The sequence below is a fragment of the Haemorhous mexicanus genome, chromosome 11 (assembly GCF_027477595.1).
Source record: "Haemorhous mexicanus isolate bHaeMex1 chromosome 11, bHaeMex1.pri, whole genome shotgun sequence".
Lineage (NCBI taxonomy): Eukaryota > Metazoa > Chordata > Aves > Passeriformes > Fringillidae > Haemorhous > Haemorhous mexicanus.
In genome coordinates, this window is record NC_082351.1 from 10,268,448 (window position 1) to 10,286,310 (window position 17,863).

General features: G+C 42.9%; 1 protein-coding gene across 2 annotated transcripts in view; it reads left to right on the top strand.

Moving 5' to 3' along the window:
• Positions 1 to 17,863, top strand: part of FANCD2 (FA complementation group D2) — a 36,049-nt gene that overhangs the window by 5,050 nt on the left and 13,136 nt on the right. For both annotated transcript variants that reach the window (XM_059856378.1, XM_059856379.1), the window contains exons 8-29: positions 469 to 547; positions 1,226 to 1,350; positions 2,988 to 3,075; positions 4,022 to 4,126; positions 4,785 to 4,885; positions 5,375 to 5,483; positions 6,029 to 6,064; positions 6,450 to 6,593; positions 6,861 to 6,995; positions 7,282 to 7,413; positions 8,536 to 8,643; positions 10,521 to 10,630; positions 11,152 to 11,212; positions 11,898 to 12,023; positions 12,846 to 12,919; positions 13,004 to 13,144; positions 14,118 to 14,218; positions 14,524 to 14,639; positions 15,346 to 15,454; positions 15,926 to 16,024; positions 16,956 to 17,065; positions 17,269 to 17,415. In XM_059856378.1, the coding sequence (XP_059712361.1) occupies positions 469 to 547; positions 1,226 to 1,350; positions 2,988 to 3,075; positions 4,022 to 4,126; positions 4,785 to 4,885; positions 5,375 to 5,483; positions 6,029 to 6,064; positions 6,450 to 6,593; positions 6,861 to 6,995; positions 7,282 to 7,413; positions 8,536 to 8,643; positions 10,521 to 10,630; positions 11,152 to 11,212; positions 11,898 to 12,023; positions 12,846 to 12,919; positions 13,004 to 13,144; positions 14,118 to 14,218; positions 14,524 to 14,639; positions 15,346 to 15,454; positions 15,926 to 16,024; positions 16,956 to 17,065; positions 17,269 to 17,415 (2,356 nt within the window). The remainder of the gene's footprint in view (positions 1 to 468; positions 548 to 1,225; positions 1,351 to 2,987; positions 3,076 to 4,021; positions 4,127 to 4,784; positions 4,886 to 5,374; positions 5,484 to 6,028; positions 6,065 to 6,449; positions 6,594 to 6,860; positions 6,996 to 7,281; positions 7,414 to 8,535; positions 8,644 to 10,520; positions 10,631 to 11,151; positions 11,213 to 11,897; positions 12,024 to 12,845; positions 12,920 to 13,003; positions 13,145 to 14,117; positions 14,219 to 14,523; positions 14,640 to 15,345; positions 15,455 to 15,925; positions 16,025 to 16,955; positions 17,066 to 17,268; positions 17,416 to 17,863) is intronic.

A 17,863-nucleotide genomic window follows, 5' to 3' on the forward strand; every position in this document is an offset into this window, starting at 1 on the left:
GTGTAACCAGGCAAGACTTGAGCACTTCATCTCTTCTCCCTGTGCCCTGGATGCTCACTGCAGAGTTAGTGGGGCAGGCCAAGGGGCAGAAAGAAGCTGAGGCTGTTCCTGCTGCAGTTTTTGTTCCAGTGCTGCACAGGGGTGTAGTCCGAAAAATTGTCTCAGACTGAAATCTCGTTTGAGGAGGATTTAACATAGACAGTCACAAGGTCTGAACTGTTTCCACCTAAGAATTCTAAAGAATTTTGGATGTAAAATGATAAGCTGTTAATTGTGCTGTGAATCCTTTGGGAATTCTGGAAAATGGATGTTGTTACACTTGTCTCCTCTCAAACTATAAGAAGAGTTAAGTTCTTTCTATGTATTAGTGACCAGTTAGGAATGGGGTTAGCTGGTCTTGCTGACCAGCAGCAGAGCTCTTGAGTCTGTGGGTCTGACTAAGCTGTGTATCCTTTTCTGCTCTTTCAGTGTGGGCACCTTTGGAACGAATTTCCCCCGGCTCATCATCAATCAGTTTAAGTGGCTTGACAGGCTCCTTGACAGCCAGGTGGGTCCCAGAGGTGCAATCACACAGATGCTTTTTCCAAACAGCTTTTGGAATGCCTCTCAGGTGGGATTAGATTGAATTATTGTGCTGATGAGAACTGATGTTGTTCTTGTATTCACATGCTGAAAGAGGGATTTAATTTTTTCTGTTTTGTTATGTTTGCCTTGAGTGACATCTGAACATCTTTTACTATTTTTCTTCTTTCCTTGCTCTAAGTATTCTTTTACATGAATTTATATCTGTGCATGTGTATTCACACAGATGACTCCATTTTAAAGCTGTTGTTGGCAGGAAGTTACAATCCCCTCTTGTTTAATTTTAACAAGGTACTGGATACTTGCAAGCATGTGGGGATGAATTCTCTGTTCCTGCTCTGGTAATTCTTTTCCTTCTTTCCCCTAAGTCAGTTGGTCTCTGTGGGTTACTCTCTACTGGAGTACTAAACACTAGGAAGCTTGTTGTGTTTCCCTGTTTCCTCTGCTCACCAAGATCATTATAGCCTAGCTGTAAAATGTCCTTTTTCCACAAAAACCTATGCTCTGCTTCATGATGTCAGCAGGACAATGAGTTAAGAGACAGTAGGTTCAAACTCGGGCACTTGTTGCACCGAGGGACCTCAGATGCATAATATTGTGCTGAGAGATTTGTGCATTTCACCAGTGCTCCTCTTGTCTGCAGGATCTGGTCAGGAAGTTAATGCAGATGGTTAGTGTCTCTCCAGTACCAATCCAGCACGATATTATCACCAGTTTACCTGAGATCCTGGAGGATTCCCAGCAAAGTGAGGTTGCCAGAGAGCTCAGGTATGGATGATTTGGTTGGGAGTGTTTGTTTTGTTTTGTTTTTCCCCCTTGCACTTAGCAGGAAAGGACAAGATGCATTAATGCAGGTTGCTCTGGGGCTGACTGCAGTATTAGGACAGCACGTTGTTCCTGTTAACTGGAGCATCTGGGGCCACCTACCACTGTCTTAGGACGTTCCATTTGTACTGTTGTGCTCCTAAAGAGAGCACAGGCAATCCAGCAAAAGACATTGCATTTAGATAGTGCTCCAAAACTGTTTTATCTAAATTATTATTAAACTTTGACTACCTGGAGACAGCACAGGTAGCATCCAGTTAAGTACTCACTACTTCTGCTGGATAGTCTGTGATCAGTCATTTGGATATTACTACAGACACCTTCTGATTTGTCTTGCATTCTGCTGTAGTAAGGATCAGTCTAGGGGGATACAATATAAGAAATTAAAGGTAGTGTAGAAAGTAATCTTATCCCTAAGGAGTTGCAGCTGAGCCAATTATTAGAGATTAGGAGCACGCCTGACTCTAACAGGCTGCAGCTGTAGCCAATAAGAAGAAGAGTGGTCTAAAGAGTGGTTGAGGCGGAGCTGGAGTCAGTTGGGTGCTGTGAGAAGAAGGAAGAGTCTGTGCTTAGAGGAGCTGCCTACGAGAAACATCAAGGAAGTACAAAACTCTAGCAATATGGAACCTTTGTAATATAATAACAGCAGATTAACATGGTTTTTATTAATAAAGAAAACCTCAGACCCGCACCACAGTAAATGTGTGCATGAAACAGAACTTTCTGGCTATTTTATATACTTTTCTCAAGCATATTTACTGATCCAAACAACTGGGAAACCTAATGCCAAGAGTTAGTCTCCCAAGGAGCACTGCTACAGGCTAGTCCTTACATCTGTCTTTTTAAATAATGTATTCATTTTGCACAAGAATTTGAGTAGTCCAAGTGTTTCTAATTCTTATTAGTGCACAGATCACTTACATTTATGCTGGTGTTAAAAAACCTGTGATCACTGTTGCAGATTATTACTGCAAGCAGCGCATCCTATTCCTTGTACCCTCTCAAACTGTAACTTTGTTTTCATTCTCAGTTTATTGCCTCAGCTTCTAGATGGAAAAACTCCACACATTTTTTCCTATGCTAATCAAACTCCTCAGATTTCTCTTTTCTCTGTTTGTGTATTTTGAAAGCTGAGATCTAAACAATATCAGCAGGCCATACTTATTTCCATATTCTCCATAGCCTCTACCCATTTCTGATGCAGAAAACAACTCATTACTTCTAATGAGTTAGGGAGCACAGAGTTACCAGGATGCTGCAGATGAGCTGTTTTTCAACTAACAAAACTTAAGTACAACTTCTTACTAGGGAAAGTTTGTAAGAAACTGAGAGGTCAGCCAATAATGCTTACATGAGTTTTGGGAAAGTCCACGAGGCTGTTAAAGACAGGTGCACCTCTTACATGAGGAGTAATAATTTAGAGAACAAATTCTCCATAATGCCAGTGACATATGTTGTTGTCAGTTTCAGAGATGTTTATTTTTGCAGTGGCCACAAATTACTGGAATCATGCAATACACTAAAGATACGTTCTTGGTTTTCTTAAGAGGACCCTTTGTTTTCTTTTCCCTGTGTATCAGCTGCTTGCTGAAGCAGGGCAGACGGCTGACAGTGCCTATCCTGGATGCCCTTTCTCGCCTGGATCTTGATGCAGAACTTGTGGCTGAGGTGAGAGCTTTTACTGAGCACTTCAGCAGATCCCAGCCCCTGCTTAGAAACACGAGAGCTGGCACTGTCTCTTCATTCCCAGTATTTTGCTAAATCTGACTCCTGTAGGCCTTCAGAAGTCCTGAGCTCCTGAAGTTGGAAAGAGGTCAGAAGCTAAAGCTGGTTTTTGAAACATGTACGAGGGGTTCAGCAAAGAGCAGAGAGAAGTTTTCTGAATTCCTACTGTAACAGCCAGGAATTTCAATCACAGCTGTTTTAGCAAATGCAGAAGCACTTTGTCCTGCTGCAGTAAGTTTTTACTGCCTGTCTTAAACCTTATTGTCAATATTTCATCTTTTTTAAGTGCAGTGACCAGACTAGACTGTTGTATTCTAAGGAAAGGCAGATTGGTGATTAAATATTAAACAGGTTTTCTCTGTAGAGTGCTGATAAAGGAGAAGAGATGATGATGTGCCTTTTGCCTTTTGGATATGTTGCATTGCTGCACTTTTTGGAGTTGGGCTTCTTATGAATAAAATAAAATCGGTTCATTTGAGTGCATAAATAGTGTTTTACATAGTCCCAAAAGGCTGCTGCATCATAGCAGGCTGCACATCCTCCATGCTTTTCCCTTTTGAAAGCCAGTTATAAAATGGTGGAGCCAAGCTCTTCCTGTTGAAGAGTGATAAGGGGCAGTGGCCACAACAAGAGGTTTAGGTTGGACATTTGGAAAAACAAGTTAGGGTCTGCAGCATTGACATAAATTATCAAAGAGGTGGCAGAGATTGGAGGTTTCCTCCATCCTTCAAGACTCAGCAAAGCCAAGGTGAGTCTGATCTAGTACTGACAATATTCCTGCTCTGAGCAGAAGGCTGCACTGTAGTCTCCAAGGATTCCTTCCCACTGGCATGGCTATGTTTCTGTGAAGTGTTGTCTTCCAGCTGATTGAGTGTTGCTCTTTCCTCAGGTGCGGCAGTCTGCCATGACCATTGTGCCTTCTGTAAAACTGGAAGATTTGCCTGTAGTAGTAAAATTCATCCTCCAAAATGTCAAGGCAGCAGATGCAGTAGAGGTAGAGTCTCTTTTTCATAACAAAGTGTGTGTTTTCCACACCAGTGTGTGTTTTAACAGAGGGAAGTTGCTTCACACACAGAGCTGTATGTTTTTAATGTTTTCAAGTCAAATTTTAATATTGCCAGGGATCAAAGCCAGCCTGGCTGAGCTATCAAATACACTTTGTTTCATATGTTGAGGAAGCCTCAGCCTAAGCCAAATGAGGTTTGTGATCTGCCCAAACCTTTCAGGGAGACCCCTATAAAAAAGTGTGCCTATGACATGGCAGCCGGTCTGTGCTGGTACACTGCATTTGAACTGCAGTCGCATTGGTAAACTTGCACGTCCCAGAATTCTTGAGGCTGTCGTGTATCTTGCTCAGCTGCTAAACAGAATAGAAACAGTTCACAGCAATGTAAAGAGATATAGGTGGGAATTTCACAGAGTAGGTCTTGAAAAATTCTGTCTTTTGAGTGACATACAGGTGAAAAGTTTTGCTGGTTCATTTTCTAAGTCAAATTAAATTTGGACATGATTAAATACTTGTGAATCTTGAAAAATATGAGTTTTGATTTGTAATTTTAGGGTTATTATGGGAAATTGTTGTATTTTCCTCAGCTTCTTCTGTTCTTCCCTCATTTGTCACAGTGATTTGTGCATGGATTTGTGCTTTACAGGTGATTTCTGATCTTCGTAAGAGCTTGGATCTGTCCTCATGTGTTCTGCCCCTGCAGATTCACAGTTCCCAAAAGAAGATTAAAAGCCAAGTCCAGGCCAGGTACTTAAACAAGTTTACTTGATTGTCCAAGGGTAGGATGAGACAAGAGAATTTAAACTGTTCCTCTTCTGGTCTCTCTGGCACAATTGGCTACATACATGAGCCCAATTTATACTGTTGAAAGGCACGGACACCTTTATTCCTTCCTACTTGGTACTAATGCAATACTTTTGTCACTCCTTGCCCAGCCAGCTTCCCCTGCCATGGATGTAGTTCCTTTTGAGCCATCTGCCTCCATGTCTGCATTGGGTTAACCAACTTCATTTATAATAATGTTGCTACCAGTTTCTGTTTTAAGTTCCCTCCAGTATGTTTTCCATTGATTCTGCGACCTCTGTTTTCACCCTCTTGGCAATCTCCCTATCCTTGCCATAGCATTCCCTCTGGACAATGGCTGCTTTAAGTAACTGCTGTGACTGCTGGCCTGCCTTGCTCCTTCTGTGACAGTATTTACAGGGACTGAGTCTCCTCTCTTCTGATGATTTGCAGTTCTTCCCTGAGCCAAGTAACCACCAGCCAGAACTGTGTGAAGCTACTTTTTGATGTCATCAAGTTAGCTGTGAGATTTCAGAAAGATGTCTCTGAAGCTTGGATTAAGGTAAGATACACGCTTCAGTCCTTGTTCCCTTATTTTTTTTGGGCCCCTTGATTGAGCCTGAGCTTTTCTTGTAATCAAATATATTAAAAGACAGATGTTAGTCCTTCATTTTACTGATACAGATTTCATTCTGCAAGAGAGGAAAAATGTTTACCATATATTGAGACTGAGCTATGTGAGGCCTTAAGGTGCTAGAAAATGTTCTGCTAGAAATCAGTGCCAACTGGTATTAGGCTAAATTTAGTTTTAAATTGCATTTTACTGTAAACCATGAGGCTATTTCTTGTCCTCATTACCTCAGTTCCTTTATCAAGCCTCATGTTATCTGAGAATATCCTTGTTCAAACTCAGTTTTCAGCTTTTTTTTTTTAATGCCTCCTGGATTCTCTGTTGTTGGCAAGAGAGAATGACTTTGGGCATCCTGCTGTAGAGGAGAGAAATCTATGAGCAGGCTGTCACAGACTTTTGGTGTCTACCTTTTTTGATTTGGTTTTGTAATATATTGTACTGTAGCCTAACAGCTTGCTTGGTTTTTTTCCTCTCAGGCTATTGAGAACAGCACATCTGTGTCTGACCATAAGGTAATAGTTCTGCTCTGTAAGTGTCCTCTTCTCTTGACTTCTCAAGGGCTTTCTTCATGGTTGTAGATTAAGAGATTTTTGTATTTGGACCAGAAACTTGCTGGTCATGTTTTATGGATGGTTCTCTTGGTATTGGACTTGTTCCAAGGATAACAACCATCCATTTTCTTTGTAACTCTTGGTTCATCCCTTCCTATTGTTAAGGGACAAAATTATCCTGTTTTAATTCTGTCCTGTTGTACTCATAAGGTTTTATTTCATTTGTGACTCTTGGGACTTTCTGAGCTCTTTTTTTCTTCTCAGTTTACGCTTCAGGTTTTGACTTGGAGTTATCTGGACTGTTTAATATTTCAGCATAATGAGTGGTGGTTATTTCCTCTAAAAGGTTCTGGATCTGATAGTTTTGCTGCTAATCCATTCTACAAACACCAGGAACAGGAAGCAAACTGAGAAGGTTTTGAGAAGCAAAATCCGATTGGGCTGCATGCCAGAACAGCTGATGCAGAATGCTTTCCAAAACCATTCAACGGTCAGTGCTGATCCTGCTTTGGGACTCTCTCTTTTATCTCTCAAAGATCTTGTCAGATGATGATTTAGCCCTGAGCTGCATTATTTATACCTTTCCAGTAATGTTCATGTACTTCTCTTTTATAATTTTTAGTACAGAACAGTGTCCCAAGGCACATGTCCTCTGTTGTAACTGTCATGTGGTTTTTTGGAGTTGAGCTTTCCTCAGCATTGGATATGTTGAAAACAAGCAACAGTAATCTCTTCTTTCATGGTGTCTGTATTTCAGGTTATCAAAGATTTCTTCCCTTCAATCCTAGCCCTTGCTCAGACATTTCTGCACTCAGCACACCCAGCTGTGGTCTCCTTTGGCAGCTGCATGTACAAACAAGCTTTTGCAGCCTTCGACTCCTACTGCCAGCAGGTACAGTGTGATGGATGGCAATTGTTTATTTAGGTTTGCACTTTGTCATGATCCTTTAAGGGACAGGGTTTCAGGCATTAGGAAGCCTTTGGTGAGAGGTCTGTGCCAAACAGTAGGCCAAGAAGAAGATGGGGAACAATCACAGCAAGACTGATAGCAAGTGACTTCAAGCACAAAGACTGCTGTGATTATCTGTACCTGATCAACGTTGGTCATATGAGCAGAGTAAGGCAGACATTTTTCTACTGATATTTTACTGTGGTTCTTTTGCTGGCTTTTTCCTTAGGAGGTTGTGAGTGCTTTGGTGACTCATGTGTGCAGTGGAAGTGAGACAGAACTGGACATTTCTCTGGACGTGCTCACGGATTTGGTGGTGCTGCACACTTCCCTGCTGATGCGCTATGCCACCTTTGTGAAGGTATCTGCTTTTCTGGGATTGTACTAGATTTTGGGGCCCTTACACACTTTGCCTCAGATCCAGAATAGACCAGTACTTCTCCAAAATAGAGGTATTGGAAAAACTTATACCTGTAAAGCTTTTCTGCCTGGAGAAAGGCAGTGGTCAGAAGTGAAAGGTAACTGCTGTCAAAATGTGCTCTGTGAGATAGGACTGAATCATTTTTTGACAGGGGAAATTGAGATAGATAATTCCCTTTAGCTGGACAATGCCTAAATTGCAGGCATGGAATGATGCCTACAATGGAAATGTTGTCTTTATTTACATGAGCTATTTCAAAACTTGGCAAAAACTTGCCCCCTTTGTGGACTGCACATTCTGTCTGTTGAAAGACTGACAGTACTTCAGCCAGTATTTGAATCCTAAGACAAAATTGCTTGCAGAGATGGAAAAAGATATATCCTAAAATTTTAAAGAAGAAAGTACTCAGTGGGGAGAAAGAAAATGGACTACTGAATTCAAAGAATCATAAGCAGGGTCAGACCTGTCCAGTTGCCTATTTCCAAAAGTAGTAAAAGTGGAGAGTGAGGGAAGAGCTAAACAGCAAGGCAAGCATGTAACAGTACTTTCCTTGAACACTCCCCCATCTGTGGTGGTTTGTAGCTTAAGGACAGCTTATATTTAAGAGCCCTTGAACAGGGTGGGTGTGGGTATTCCCACACCTCTCTGACATTTTGGTGCTCCTGGTGATTTAATTATACATTGTGGGAAAGGTGTATATTTTTTGCTGTTTAGTTGATTGTTAAATGAAAAGTACTTGCTTAATTACTGGCTTGTCAAATACTTTGAATCCTGTGACCAAACCTGTGATAGAAAATAGACAGCTGTCACTTGTCCTGAGCACTCCCAAAATGCTTATGGTAGCCAAATTATTCTTCCCATTCAGCCTCTGATAAAATGAAATCCTATAATTAAGGCCAGAGCAATAATCTGGCATTTATGTTTGGTTAATTTGAATGTAGCTTTTTCATGCTTGTACAAAAAAAGTAAAGTTAATTATCTTCCCTGAGGTTGACAATGTGTTTTTGAGAATATGAAATGGAATTCTTGACATTCTGAGCTAGTTTGTGGCTTCTCTTACAGACCATTTTAGACTCTACACAGAAACTGAATCCATGCCAGATACGGAAGCTTTTCTACATCCTCAGCACTTTAGCATTCAGCCAGAAGCAGGAAGGGAGCTACATTCAGGTAAGCAGAGACACAACAGAAAGTTGTTCAGTCTGTGCCTTGGTTCTTCTGCTAGATTAACTAAATACTGGCATCATCTCTGAACAGGGATTGATGTCAGAATAGCCTCGAGTTTAAAATTCTCTTCTCCCCAAGTGTCTGCAAACCAGCTTGTGGCTCTAGACTTTCCACCCTGATATCAAGGGCTTATCACAGTGACTGTGCCTCTCATCTTCCCCAGAAAAGTTCCCTTCTCTTGCACATTTGAGAAAGGCAGAGTTGTTAGACATGTTGTAGGAAGGGTACTGATGGTAGTCCCTAACCTAACCTCCCAGTCAAAGTGGGACTGTCACCAGCATGGTGTCATGTTGATTGTTGCTTTGTCTAGCTGAGCCTTGAAGTCTTGCAAAAGTGTAAATTCAGCAGCCTCCTTGCACAGCTCTGTTTCTCCATCACTTGGAAGCCTTCAGAAAGCATAGTTCAGCTTCCTCCCTGAGATGCTTATATTGATTCAGCCACTTAAATTCTGCACACCAGAGACAACAAAGACTCTCGTGTTAGAAGAGCTGAACTGCACAGAGCAGAGTACTCTGCTGTGAAGTGGTAGACTCCACACCTCTTGTGCCTCTGGTTTAAACACGAGAAGCTGTCAAACCTGGTTTGTCTAAATCCACTTTCATCTTGCACTGGATACCTTGTTTGACTCAGCAGCAGCATATCAGTGGTGGTACTATATACCTTTGTCTGGATTTCTGAATCCTTGAGCATAGCAGATGAAGAAATAATTCGAAGATACTAATTCCACAACAGAGATGTCAGGGTTTAAAATCTTCCCATTCATAAAGTTCAGCTCTAGGAATTAGGACTATTTGTCTTTCTTTGAGTCCCTGTGTAGTTTGTAGTTGTAGGTATCTTTGCACATGCTGGCTTGAGCCTATAAAGGAAAACTGCTCTTCTTCTCCTTCTGATTGGTCTGTGGCATGTAAAACAGCATGTCTGTAGCCGTTTTGTCCTTCCCACTCACCCTGTTAAGTTGGAACTCTTCACTGCCAAAATTCCCAGTTGTATGGCAGGTTTAGCTCCATTCTGAACTAGTTTCCTCAGTGATTTCCCCACCTCCCACCCTGTGTCTTACATGTGACTTGTGAAAATTGCCTTGGCAACACACAGTGTGACTTTGCAGCCCAGCAGGACTTTCCATCAGGATGTTCTGCCTGTCACCCTCAGAAGTTGTGAAAAGAAGGGGAGGAGCGTCTAGAATTTAGTTTGAGCTGAGAGTTTGTAACTGTGGAGATCTAAGGTTGGCAGTTTGACTCTTATCCTCATTGATACTGAAGACTCCAGTGGTAGGTCACCAAAGAAATCAGTATCTTGAGAGCCAACTTCCTCTTTGCCTTCTCTAAGTGTTCTTCTAAGCTGATGCCTCTTAGACATGAGGATCTCTGCAGGTAGATGAGGAATTTTTCCTTGCACTGCACAGATTGTCTTTGGACCTTCATCACAAACTGCTCCATTCCTCAGCCTCCTGAAGTTGACAGTGTTTTGAAGTGCAGCTCTGCAGCTGCTCTTTGGGTGTGACAGGCTCCAAGACCATCTGCTGGTTTTTTGACATACTGTTCTATTAATTATAGTTGAAACCTGGACCAACTACATGTTCTGTGTAGTAGTTAGAGCAAAGTCAAACCAAATCACTTCTAATGCTGCTTACAACCTTACTTGGAGTTGGGACCAGTATTTTCATAATAAATGAAATGTCAGAATGTGCATTCCTTAAGCAAAAATCCTAGTACACCATCCCTCTGTAGCCCTTGGAGATGACATTAACTGAAGATGCCAGTAGAACTGTGAGTGATGCACACAAGTACCTCTGTGGTGATGTGGTCTGTGTCTCTTTTCAGGATGATATGCACATGGTGATCAGGAAATGGCTCTCCAGCACCGTTCCCAACCACAAACAAATGGGGATTATTGGTGCTGTTTCCATGATAGGCAGTGTGGCATTAAAAAGGTGAGAGAAAATGTAGCAAAGATGAATTTAACATGGCTTTCAGTTCAGGCCTGGAGTGAAACAAAGACAGGAGGGCATTGCCTTTGAGTTCATGCACATCTTGGGGAAATCCAGGAACTTAAAACTCTCTTCTGCATACTGTGGTGTTTGGTATTTCAGCCTGTGCAGTGCTGCTCACCTGCTGCTGGTCTCAAAGGCATCCCAAATTCCTTGTTAATGCCTATTTGTGGATCCCTTGACTGCACTGCACGGCCTGTTGCTTGGAAAAAAATTGAACACTGGTGAACTACTAGAGTCAGCTTCTGACTCTAGGCTGAGTAACCTGAGATGCTCTGTGTTTGAGTCCAGGGAAGTCTAAAAGAGAAGTCCCAAACAGCACCAGGTGTTTTCCTAATGTGTTCCAAAGAAATCTTTTTAATGTGTAATTCTCCGATTTCTGGAGAGAGAACTTTGTGTGTGTGATGGGTTTTGCTGTCTCTTGAATCCTGTGCCACAACAGTCAGGTTATCAATTGCTTCCAGGAATGAAGGAGATGCTGCTTCACTAGAGAGACCAGAGCTGAACAGTGAGCGTGATGAGCAGGTGAGTTCCAAAAACAGGGCAGTGCAGGACACAGGGAGGATATGGTCAGCAAGGAGGGATGGCTGGAAATGCAGTCTTAACTGAAGTACTGTGTGGGTCTGGGAGTTGGCTTTCCTGAGCCTGGGATTCTTGTACATTGACTGCAGAGCTGAGAGTCTATTGAAAATGGTTTTGGAGAAACAAAGGTGCCTGCTGGTTTTGCCTCTGCAACACCAGAACAAGCAGCACTGCAGCTGTTTAGTGAAAGTCTTCTGTCCAGTTGTTATTTCAAATACAAAGGAAAGAAGCAGGACAGTCTGCTTCAGTGAGCCAAGGGTGACCATGGCCATCCTCTCAGCTTTGGTAGCTGTGCCTTTCAGGCCATCCAGAGAAAGTAGTTCTGCTGCACAGGATTGGCCTAGCAGCCTTTTTCCTTAGTTTGTGTTAAAGAGCCTTCTTCTCTGCTGGCAGTCTATTTAAGAGTGATCCTGGGCAGACTCTGTGTTATTTCATGGCAGAGGACACCAAAAGGCCCATGTTCCTTCTTAAATCTGTGTCTATTCAAGAATATTCACCATGGGTTGTTACTCTAGAGATGAAGCTTTGAATATGCCTCACAATAAATTAATGTAAAAAAGACTGAAGGTAAAAGCTTGAATTGGATCCATTTACCTTACCCATTTCTCTCTGTTTTCTCTCCTTTCAGCTGTCTACCCTGCTGGACCTTGTGGGCTTCTGCTGTGAGCAAACACCAGAGGTCTTGGCTCTGTACTATGATGAATTTGCCAGTTTGATTGAGAAGCAGAAGGGCAATTTGGACTTGAAGCTCCTGGTATGTTGCAGAGCATTTTGAACTTAATCACTTACATGAATTCTTCAGGAAAAATGTTGGTTTTCAAACATTGGCAAGATAGCGTCAATTTGAGGATTTCATTCTAGTCTGGGAACTTGTTTTGTTCTTGAGAGATTGGTCAGATGCAAAATCCTCATTCAGCTCTCTTGGCTTTTTTTGATTGTGGCAGATTCCTCATTAACAGGAATGTGCTCATGTGCTTTAACAGCTTCTTTTTTGTGAAATTTTGCATGACAAGGGGAAGCCTTTTAAAGGAAACTAAGTGACATTTCAGAGCATGCTGTTCCTATTCATAGACAAAAATAGAATCTGAAAGAACTTTAAACTTAGTATAGAAATTGGTTTCTGGGTCAGACTGTTAAGACTATCTGATCCCTGATATCTTGGAAGAGCCACAGTCGTTAATGGTAATAAATAAATGTATTTACGGTGATAGGAAGAGTTTTGTGAAAGGCACTGAACAACTCTTTCTTCCTGCTGGGAGCTCCTTTTACATGTGGGCTGCTTTCCTCTTCCAGCCAGCTTCTCTGCCTCTCTGCCTCATTCTGGAGCTTATAGTCAAGCCCACATCCAAAGAGCAGGGAAGAAATTGGTTGTGCACACTTAGCAATGTTTCCTGACTCTGTCTCTAAAGGCAGCCCTTGGCTCTCCTTGCAGGCCATGGGGCTTCATTACTGTGATGGTTCCAGGGTACTTTTGCTTGGCCTTACCTTCTGCTTCTTATCTTCCACTGCTGCTGTTGGAGCTTTCTTCACTGAGTCCCTTTGCTGAGCAAATTTTCTTTTCCTTTCTTTATAACAGGATGAGTTTGGGAAGAGTTTGGTGGAGGATTTTCCCAGTGACTTTGTGGTGGATCTCAGCCCCACAGTGGATGGGTATGCTAATCACAAATAAAGCATTGGTAGTGTTTCTGTCACTGAGAACTGAAGTTGCCAACAAGATGTTGTCTTTCCTTGCAGTTCATTCTTGTTCCCAGTGAAATCCTTGTACAATCTGGATGAAGATCAAAGTCAGGATGCAATTGCCATTAACCTCTTGCCATTGGTGTCACAGAGTGAGCTTGGCAGGGTCACTGCTGGAGCAAGTAACCAGAGTAAAAGGTATTCAACCCTTACCTGTGGGATGGCTGCAAAGATGAAGGAAGTGTTTTCATTTGTGCCCTTCAGGTGCCTGATAAGGAGCTAGTTAGAATTTACCAATTTCCAGTTCTTCTCCTTCTTTTGATGTTAAACATACTCAGGTAGATAGGTTTTGAGGCGTAGTGTGGTTGGGAGCTGTCAGTCTGTTCTGGCTTGGGCTGTTTAGGTGATCTTGGGTTTGTCATGATGATAGACAGTGCTTAACCCACAAACATGCAGCCAAAAATGAAATTTGACTGAAGAATCAGGGCATTGTCTTTGGCAAATGGAACAGGAAGCCTCTAAGATTTAAAAAACTCCTAAGTAAACAGGAGGATGCCAAAGTTAAAAGAATCATAAGAGTCATAGACTTGTTAAGGTTATAAAAGGCTCTCTTTTTTTTTTATTTGCCCCTGCACATAGTTTGTAATTTATTGACATAAGATTTTGTTGAGATTTTAGTTGTTCTTTAAAAAAGACATGATCATTTTAAAATGAGAGAAAATATAGCTGCTTTGCATGCATCTATGGAAGAATGTTAATCTTCATCACTCAGAATTGGAGCAGTGGCACATTGTGAAACATTGAAGGAGGTTTCTCCACTGCTTATAACTGTGTTGTGCACACAACTCTAATTTCTTAGAGTTCCTTCTGAGTTACTCAACTTTTGATTTCCACCAGAAGTAAATCTGACCCCATTTTTTGCTCATTGCAGCCATTTTTCTGCCCTTACATGCTTTTCCAGAAAACTGGTAATCACCAGTTATTAATTTGTGGGAGTTTTTTTTCTAACCCGCGTGGTGCATTTCTGCTCTGTGTTGCTGGGCCTTGCAAGAAGCAAAATAGAAGGCATAGGCAAGGTGGGCTGGGAAGGACACAGGACATAGTGGAAAAGTGATGGGCATTCTAGAGATACAGAAAACATCAGACCCACTCCATTTCTTTTTTCCCCCAGGGCAGTGTCACCCCTGTGTCTGTCACCCTGTTTCCGGTTGCTGAGGCTCTACACTGCAGAGCAAAACAGTGGAAGCCTGGAGGAGATTGATGCCTTACTAGGTATGGGAAATGGACTTTTTATAGAGCCTGGCTGCCTGCCTTGCTCCTGTGCCCGATCTGCACAGATTTCTTCCAGCTGCAGGAGGAGTTGTGCATTTTGTGAGGAGGCTGAGATGCTCTGTGCCCACAAAGTGGAAGGGAGGCAGGGGGAGACAGTTGCTCTCTCTGGGGATGGAGTGGCTGATGGGCCTTACTCCAGATAGTCACTGGAATTGATGCAGGCTTTGGTAAGAGGTTTGGTCCATGGAAAGACCAAAGCATGGGTAGCACACAGTCCAACCTATACTTTTCTTGCTCTGTGCCAGGTTGTCCCCTGTACCTGACTGACCTGGAGGTTGAAGGGAAGCTGGACTCTCTGTCCAAGCAGGAGCGTGAATTTCTGTGCTCACTCTTGTTCCATGCTCTCAACTGGTTCCGTGAAGTGAGTAGAGCCTTGACTGCAGGTTCTGGAGTGGAGGGATGGGGGAAGCCTAGGAGAGCTGAGGTTGGTCTGCCAGGAGAGGGGAAGCTGGAGGGGAGGGAATATTGTGGTCTTTGACTGTGATCTTTGTAACCTAACAGAAAGGTTGTGCTCCACTTTCAGAGAGGCTGTAAATTTCCTTTCTTGGGGTACCCTGTACTCTCTGTTCTATACCTCTGTGAGCTGACAGAAGAGTAAAATGCAGTGCCTTGGAGCAGATTTGGACAATGTATTGGTCAGTGGGATTTTTCCTGCTGGGATTATTCTGATAACATGGGAAGGGCAGATTTGGTGCAATCCCACATTCCCAGTCCTGGTCTTCTCCCAGGACTGCCTCTTTCCTGGCAGACCTGGGAAGTGCCAAGGGATCTTCAGAGCCACAGGTATCACAGAACCTGACAATGTGCTGTCTGCTAATTCCTTTTGTTCAATTAATATTTAATCTATAGGTGATGTCCTCTTGCTTTTTTTAGATTGCATGAATTGTGTCCATGCTCTTATGGACTTCTGAAGAGCTTTGTTCATGCAGTCTGAACCTGGTCACACAGGCCACCTGTGCTGTGTTGTTGTGTATTTATTCAGGACTTGAGAATGTTATTCAGAAATGAAAAAGTAGCAAAGTGGGTACAAATCTCCCTGATTCAGTGAGCTTGGTTTGTGTCTCTAGGTTGTAAATGCCTTCTGCCAGCAACAGGATGCTGAGATGAAGGGGAAAGTTTTAACTCGATTACAGAACATCACAGAGCTGCAGAATGTGCTGGGAAAATGCTTGGCAGGTGAGTATGAAACATTTTACATTCTGGGCCTGTACCAGGGGTTGCCTTAGACATCAATGGAGGAAAAAAATGGTAACACACAGTGCAGTTTTACAGTTTTAAAAATTTGTGCGTGGACAGCTATAATTTTCAATTTGTCCAAATCCAAACCGCTCTTCTTAATCACTTCTTCAGTGAGGAGCACACAAATTACACATTCTAGAGTCACAAGCACACAAGCTTTAGCAGATCCCCCAAATATTGACACACCTTGTCCATCTCCCAGTAGCCTGCCCAGATCCCAGGCACTGCTCCACTGCTATTCCAGCTCACTGCTCGTTAGCAGGTGCACAGATTCTTACACTTACCTGACCACTCCACACCTCCACCAGGACAGTGAAATTTCTGATACTTCCTTTAGATACGTATCTGGCCTGTATGTTATCATTCAGAAGCTGAATTAACCCAATTTCTATGGTTTGGCTCTTTCAGCATCCCCTGGTTATGTCCCACCACCAGCTACTTTTGACTCTGAGGCCCCGGAGGCCGTACCATCCGTTAATGCTGCCGGTCCAGCCAGGAAAAGGAGTGGTAAAGAACATTTTAAATGTTTAAGCAAACAGATGTGATGGGGGTTGGCTGGCAGATCGCACTTGTGTGTGCCTAAAGCACTAAATTCTTGGCAAAGTCTATCTAGCTGGAAATTTTACCTCATCAACTCCTGTTGCAGCTGAAGTGGAGATGGAAAAATAACCTACACCAAATAGGTGTTGGATAGCCTGTCTCCTTGGGAAAGCTGCTGCATAAGCATTTAACAGTGAAAATCCAGGGCTTTCTTTGATTGCTTTCACCTGACAAAGTACTTTCTGCAGCAGCAAGTTCTGTCTTTGATGGATTTGTGGCATCATCTGGTACTGAATCTGTGGCTTGAGCTGCCTTGTAAACCCCCGAGCTTTAGGCTATACCTAACCAATGTCGTGGGAGCCTTGTCATGGCTCTGCTGCACAAGGAAATCTTTCCTTCATCCTTTCCCATTGCTAGCTCCCACAGAGAAGACACAGAAATCGCCTCTCAGTTTTCAAGCTGAATCAGATTGGCTTTGTTCTTCCTGTCTCTGGTTCTGTTTCTAGATCAGATTTATTTCTAGTTTAGATTAGCATTTCCTGGGAACATGTCCGCCTTAAGCCAAAGTGGACAGAAATTCACATTTCATTAAATGAGAACAGCTGGAGGAGGCCACAGATGAGAATGCCTTTCCCTCCTGTGCCAAACCCATTGTGCAGGGTCTGGGCCTGTTCTGTAGGAGCATGTTGGAGAAGGAAGGAAAGTTTTGACTGTGTTCTGTGGACAAGAGGAGGATCCATCACTTCAGATACTGTATTTTGAAGGAGAACTTCATCTGTGGACCTGTGCTCTATGCTGTCTTAGTGCTGATTAAAGTCCAGCCTGTGCTGGCTGCAAGTGTTCCTAGTGCTGAGCACAGTGTGCAGCCTTTGATTCTGAAGTTGCTTTTCTGTTTAAGGAAGGAAAAAGAAGGCTGATGGCAGCAAAGCTGGCTCTGCAGATCGTTCTCAAGCAGAAGACAGTTCTGAGGGAAACCAGCCTGATACTGAGCTCTCTGAGCTGGACAAGGTAGGTGTGCAGCCCTGGGGGACTTGGAAGGAAGCCAGAACAGGGAAGATGCCATTCAAGCATAAACAAAAGCTTTGAGAGGGGTTGTTCATTCCAAAGTTAATCACAGTCAGTGGTTCTGTTCTCTTTTCTGGCACCTGCCTCCCATTAGAATTTTGTAAATTATCCCTGCAGTGGCCATTCTCCTACAATTTCCTTTTCAGAGTGCTGCTGACAGAGAGGCAGGAAATCCTCTGGCACAGCTGCAGAGCTACCGCCCATACTTCCGAGAGCTGGACCTCGAGGTGTTCACTGTGCTGCACTGTGGGCTGCTCACAAAGTCTGTCCTGGACACAGAGATGCACACAGAGGTGAGTGGAGCAGCCTGAAGCCCACACTGATGAGGCTTTGTGGAATGGCCTCTCTCAGGGGCCTTGGCCCTCCCTGTTCCACTGAAGTGCACAACAGGTTGGTGGGTGCTGAGATGTGTTGGCCCAGGGCTGTGAGCTGGGAAGCAGGACAGCATTTGGCCCCAAGTACTTCAAGACACTGAGAAAAAGAGGACTTTCCTGAGAAGAGCAGACATGTCTTATAAAATGTTAAAAACAAATTAGTAAATATTGCATAAAATGTGAAAGATACTGTATAACATGTAGACACCTAATAGAAAGTAAGGGGCTTTAATATTGAGCACAGGTAAGATACAGGGTTGTAAATACTCTAAGTATTTACAAGCCTGTATTAAGTATTAAGCCTGTCAAAACAAACCTGTGACATAAAGTAAAGCCTGTATTGCAAAAACTCAAGTGTCTCAAGGCA